Below are 6,755 nucleotides of genomic sequence, written 5' to 3'. Positions count from 1 at the left end.
ATCAAGAGAGCCCTGTCTTTTTTATGGCATTATGGATCAAAAGCCGCAATCTTGCGGCCATGGAAATAATCTGATACCCATAACCGCGGTTATGCCGCAGCCTAGTTCTACTAGGGTGCCGTTTTTTAGGACTACGTCACCCGGGTTTCTACGCAGGTGCATTCCCTGGGAAACATCATATGCGTTCATGTGACAGTTTTTGCGTCACCATAGAATAGTGTGGTCCTTCATCTTGAGTGCTCTAGATCCTCAGACTAAACTTTCTGCTTCTTGAGTATTTTAACGGTTCGTTTAGTGGGAGGAAAATATTGGAAAGCTGTTTGCCCTACGACTTCCATCACCATCAGCTACCGAACACACCTAAAGCAGGCTTCAGTCAGAATCACATATTCACACCACACCCCTCCTCCTGAGCTACAATTTTAACTTGATATCATCTTATGCTGCTTCGGTGGCCATACCTCAAGTCCCATCATAACACAGCATGGGGCAAATGTCCACCTCAGTGAATTGCTCAGAGCCAGTTTCAGAGATTAAACCCTACCCGGATATCTGCGGTATTGGGGCAAGTCATCATTGAGTCCCAGTATACTACCTAAGCTGAAAGGCTACTACAGGTTGTAATAGGATATGTATCGACGGCGGGTATCGTCATCGTTATCCTACTCGTGTACTATGCCTTCGCCTTTCAGCACAACTTAGATCCTTTTCGGAAAACGGGCGAAAATCGAGTTACCAATCGGCCCAACCCAGTTGACGGTCTTGTTTACCAGGTTCTTAAGCTGAGAAACGGCAATAATGACTTGTCGACTAGAGCCCGCTTTGATAGGATTCTGACAAAGGTATGCACTAAATCCTTCTATGAAATCAGTTGTATTCGTCTCACTTACTTATTTGCCAAAGTGTGTTCTCTGTATGAGTGACCTTCAAATTATCACAGGGTCATCTATCCTAATCGGTGGATATGCCTCGCTTCCCTCAAATAATATTTCTATTTACCATTGGAGCGTACTTGTGTACCTGGCCTGGTTTTCGAGTTTGACTCACCTCTGCTGCTTAACGTTCCTTAGAAACTATCTCTACAACCACCCTGGACAGCGACTCTGGAGAGTCATATCAATGTCCGCCATCGTTGCCCTATTATCATCGGCAATTTACCCGACCGGTAGCTTTGAGAGGACATCACCATCACCAGGTACACCAGCTCAATGCTACTTTAAAAAAGAGTCCGATAAAGATATCGCCCCTTTTTTTTCAATGATCGTCTCCATCATTTTGATATGCCTGGCTTTTATCTGTCGAATCTTCAGACTCCACAAAACTCTGTCAGTGCATTTAGGAGGAAAGGTCAGGGACTGTGTCAGTGAATGCATTCGACACATTCTACGTCGTATCTATAAGTGGTGCAACGTTTCCAGGTATCCTCAAGGTCTAAGAAGAACATTGATCTATCATCCATGTCTAGCGGTATTTCTTGTTCTTCGTGTTGCCCTTGATGCATACTCATCAATGTTTATGGAGGTGGGTGTTTCCTTTGCCCCGTAAGACAATTAACTGAGAGTTACGTAGATATGGTGGCTTCTCGTAAGCTTTGTCTGGGGTGTCATCCAACTGGTGGATGTGCGTCGAATTGCGGATGAAGGGAACGGCGATTGGACATTTGGTCAAATCGCTCCGTTGCTTCTGCTTTGTGCCCCTGTTGTCACTGTGATTGAGTATGTTTTCGATGAAGGTAATACTGACCGGATGGTGTCTTACAATAGAGCGAGATTATCTAACTTGATCTTGATAGATGAAGAGCCGGACCGCAGAATACTGCCAACAGTAGCAGCGAGCATTCGTGGAGCAGACCTTCAAAGCCCTGCTTCCCAAGCAGGAATGACAAAAAACACCCAGCCAGGCACGCCAAGTTCAAGTCTACCAACAACCAGGTCAAGCACTCCAAGCATAGGCATGCAAAGCCCTAATGCCCTTGCAAGGGGGAGTCTAAGTCAACCAGCATCCAGGACGAGCACCCCTCTTGGTTTGCAAATTCCTGCTCCTCTAGCCGCCAGAAATACAAATCTACGGCCAACCAGGTCAAGCACCCCAGGCACAGGCATGCAAAGCCCTAATGCCCTTTCAAGCGGCAGTCTAAGTCAACCAGCATCCAGGACGAGCACTCCTCTAGGCCTGCAAAGCCCAATTTCCCCAGCGCGAATGGCAAGCACAAGTTGCTCAATTGCGGGAACACCAGACAGTAACGACCCACTATCGTCGCGCACGCGATTTGAGACATTGGAGAGAGCAGAACCAACCGATATAAGGGCATTTTACGACGAACCGGATAGTCTTTTCTATGATCAGTTTTGGTTCAAGACAGTGACACTGTATATCATCCTTTCGACTATTGGTATGAGTATCGAAGCGATAGCGATAACGGCCCTTGGGAAAATTTCGCTTTCTCAATACTTTTTTAAAATATCCTTGCAAGGTGTTTATCTCACAATGCCTCTATCTTTTATCATATACACTATGTATGCCATCTTTCTGGAGAACATTCGGCCTATGAGCAAGTTTCTAGGTGAGCGGGCAGTCTCTCTGCTGAGGCTTGCCCTTTTATCGTGGTGTCTGGCCGAAATTCTTATGATTGATGTCTTTCCGGTCCTCGCCATACTAATGCTTTATGTACCATTTTGTGCTTACATTATCTGCTGCCTTGTCTTCTGTTGTGCTTCCTGGTTTTCTCAAGGTTTGGAACATTGAGCATGGGTCATGAATCAAGGGAGGTATTTATGAGTCTAAAGAACATCGGTATTCAGTAGCTGGACTTGGTATAGAGTGGTTAAACTTGACATTAGTTCCCGAAATAATCAAAGAGTATACTGGTGAAAAGGGGAGCACGGTGGCAGTTCGGCCAGGCGGACGGGACAGAAACCATCACACAGAACAGCGATTCGGTCAAATAGGACAGGCAGCGCTGTGTGAGAATATAGGCAGATTAAGCAATGAAAGCCTATGCCCTGAAACGAACGAAGTGAGAGGAAGGGAAACGTCCCGCACGTGACAAAAAACTATAAAGTCTCGCGACTCAACAGACTGCCAAAAGTCCATACAAATTTGTGGCGAATTATGTCCAAAATCGCCCTGATTGGCTCGCTGTAATTCATCTCATTGGAGATATCTCGGTCGATTTCATTGGAGACTTCTCGTTCGATGTCATTAGAGATCTCTCGTCGATGTCATTGGAGGCTATTCTTATAGTGTCATTGGACGCAGCTCTTACCGGAAACGACTCGAGTTTTGTATTTCTTTGTTCTGACCCAATCCGCTCTTTGGTTAGCTAGGCTTAGGCCTCGCGTTTTGGGCGACCTCGATCCTAAAAAGCCCTATCGGCTTCTGTTATTGTCTTCCGCAACTTTAACTGCGCTATGACCTGTTTAGCCACAACGCCTCGGTCTATTATTAGGCCCGATATATTCCACTACTACCGCATGAAAGAATCTTTCTTAGCTAATTCTTAGCTACGCTCTCTTAATCCGTTGCTATGATCTCTTGTTGAATAAGGATTTTCATTCTACTACCTTCCCTTAAAAATCATGTTTAGCTAGGACCTAGCTAATCTCTTCATGAAAGGAAACCTCTACAACATATTTAACGCATAAAGTGCTTCATGGAAACTTTGCCTGCTTGTGATATATTGCAATGTTTAGGTTCTTTGCCTAACATCGTCGACATCATGACTGCCGTTTACTATGTCCACCACCGTCACTACTCCTTTTACTATGGTTTATTAGTGCAAAGTTTATCACTCGTTAACACACTATTGATTCGTCTACACGTCTCAACCGAACCGGGGACTTACGCTACAGATCGAGACTTCCTTGAAGCCTCTTCAAACGGATATCCATTTCGACGACCTTCCTTACTAGGGTAGCGGTGGCTGAAGTAAAGGACGTTTGCTGCTTTGGCTGATCCGGGGGTCGGCCAGCATACGATGCCCCTTCCTTGTATTCAATAGGGTGAGGCGAGTGTTATAACCTATCCAGAACTTTGCTCACTGCCTTACTTATTAATCTGAAAAAAATGTAATTCTATTTCTTGATCTCCGTTTATAAGTTCTTGTAGTAAACTCTTCTTCCATTACACACTGTCTGCATCGTTGTACCATTTTTATCGCATTCTTATAACCTACCTTTGCTAATATGCCCTCTATGGACAAATCTAATGATAACTCGCTGCCGACTATGTTGCCTTCATCTCAATTTGATTACTTCCAGAACTCCCTTCCAAAATGTTCAACAAGACGTCGCCCTAATTTGTTTCACAAGACATCTCTCCCCACTACTGGCACCTGCCTCCCCACTTGTGCAACAGGCTCCTAAGCCACCTATCATTGAAACGTCCTCTGGCGAAGCTGCACAACAACCTCATGCAGCGAAGAGATCTCTACCACGGCTAGCGCCTGCCATCCCACGGATGCAAATGCCCCCTTATCCCCCTATCGTTGAACCTTCCTGTAACTCAGTTCCAAGCAGCGGAAGATTCCACTTCTGGAGGGCATCCCGCAACGGAAGCCATTCTGAATGATGTCGCCGAGATCTTGTTGGGCCTATTTGTTCCATGGCAAGATTTATCAGCGATCCTGAGCCAGTTTACCACGCAAGAAAATATGTACTCCACTGTGTGGGCCATTATAGAGCCAACCCTCGCACCTCATAATCGAGAATTCGCTGCGAATATTGAGCTTCTTCGAAAGTCTAAGGAAGACTGCCAAGCAGACGCGAGGTTGCGTGCATCGGCTCATCAGGAGGACGACTTTTTCGACCGATATACCGCTGATCTCGAGCAAAGAAGTTTTAATTCTGAGAGTGATGAGGATGATGAGGACTCCCAGGGTCAGGGTGAGAGCTTTACCGCGGAGACTCTGATCGCCGCCTACCACACCGTCAGACAAGCCTGGAGCCGAGAGTTGACCATCACCGCGCACCGGATCCCTGCATTAGTCCGAGGAACTACACTAGGACGAAATATGCCACACATCAACCCGCGCCAACTTGCTATTTCCACCTCCTCTGTCAATAATACCTTAGGTATCACATTTCTTCCACCTTCCGTGCTACAAAACTGGGAACGCCGCCTCAAATGCCTTGCGAGCACGAAAAACGATTCTTCTACCGCTGAACATCTGAACTCGTCCTTCCAGCTAGATGATGTCGACCAAGATATTGGAGACGGCTTCCTACAACCTATGCTAGTAGACTCAGGCGTATTCCACACTCTTCAGGATCGCCGATATCAGCTTGGTGAGAATCCAACAGCCGCCTCTCTAGCATCATTAGTTGGCCAAGGTATTCCGCTAAACAAGAAGCAACAATTCATTGTCGTTAAGATATTATCCGAAGCTTTGGCTTGGGCGGATCATCCATATGACTCTTCTCGGCGGAAGCAACTCCTACTCTGCATCACGGGAGAAGGCGGTACAGGGAAGTCCCAAATTCCCAGGGCCATTGTCGCCGCTATGGATCTTCTCGGACGCAAAGATGAGATTATGCTGATGGCCCCGACCGGTGCGGCTGCGGATACGATTGGCGGAAACACGTATCATACATGCCTGGGTATCTCTATCAATCGCCTGCAAAAGGGTGCAATGGGCTCCCGTGTCAGAAGACTTTGGGCACACAAGACTATTATGTTCATCGACGAAATGAGCATGTTGGACTTGACTATGCTCAGTGTGGTTAATAACCATTGTATGATTGCTCGTTCACTGGACAGATCCTCCCCTGACCTCTTTGGGGGACTACCCGTGGTTATTCTCATGGGAGACTTCTTCCAATTCCCACCGGTGCGAGGCCCCGCTCTGTGGAAGGACCCAAGAGAGGGAAACGATGAAGATGCAAATGGCCAAATGATCTGGCATCGATTTAAACAAGTCATCATCTTGGACGAGCAGATGAGACAATCGGAAGATCCTTCATTTTATGGTCTTCTCACGCGAGCGCGGCGAGCAGGTCTGACTCAACGCGACGTAGATCTGCTGAATACGAAAGCCATCAGTTCACTTCTAGTACCTGGGATGGAAAGTGTCACGGCCATAACGAAGCTAAACTCCGTTCGACATCAGATAAATCGCATTCAAATAGAGCATTTTGCAATAACCAGATCTCAGACCATTTGCATCTTTCCCGCCGACCACAGCCGTATTAAAACCACAAACGCCACCAAAACGCGGCTACGGGCCGAAGACCTGCTCCAGCAACCTGACCAAGGGACAAAGATCCCATTCCCTGGTCTCTTTCTCTATACCCGGAACATGCCAGCCGTGATACTCACCAATATTTGTTCCCGTATTGGCCAAGTGAATGGCGCGTTGGGAACGGTGGTGGGTGTAGTACTAGACCCGACAGGCAAGTCGTCTTTCTCCCGAAAATAGTTTGCGCTGACCCAAATTTTCCAATCAGCACAATTATTTGAACTCAACAACCTATACATGTTTTGCACCAAACCGCCCGCATGCCTTTTGTTGAGATTGAACCGACCGCAATCCGCTAATTTCGACAACCTTGAGCTTTCGGTGATGCCCGTTTTCCCATTGGAACGATCCATCTCCTTGAAAGGCTTTTCTATACGGAGGAAACAGATCCCAATGTGCCCAGCTTTCTCTCTCACCGACTACAAAGTTCAAGGCTCAACCCTCACTAAAGCCATCCTTGACCTCAAGAATGATCCCACTAGACGGGGATGGGATGCTCACAGGAAATATTGCTCTATGT

The 6,755-nt window shown here is 46.8% G+C and overlaps 1 protein-coding gene across 1 annotated transcript; it reads left to right on the top strand.

Moving 5' to 3' along the window:
- Positions 1-4,651: 4,651 nt before the first annotated feature.
- N7532_009723 (uncharacterized protein) lies at positions 4,652-6,080 on the top strand (the record flags this gene model as incomplete). The annotated part of the gene is made up of 2 exons (XM_056622214.1): positions 4,652-6,010; positions 6,051-6,080. 2 exons carry the CDS (start codon positions 4,652-4,654, stop codon positions 6,078-6,080), a joined length of 1,389 nt encoding a protein of 462 aa, XP_056473020.1.
- Between the last annotated feature and the right edge of the window lie 675 nt (positions 6,081-6,755).

The sequence above is a fragment of the Penicillium argentinense genome, assembly GCF_028826775.1.
Source record: "Penicillium argentinense strain IBT 30761 chromosome Unknown utg000009l_segment0_segment0, whole genome shotgun sequence".
NCBI classification, from domain to species: domain Eukaryota; kingdom Fungi; phylum Ascomycota; class Eurotiomycetes; order Eurotiales; family Aspergillaceae; genus Penicillium; species Penicillium argentinense.
Note: the sequence above shows the minus strand (reverse complement) of the source record. Positions and strands in the feature narration are given on the sequence as shown.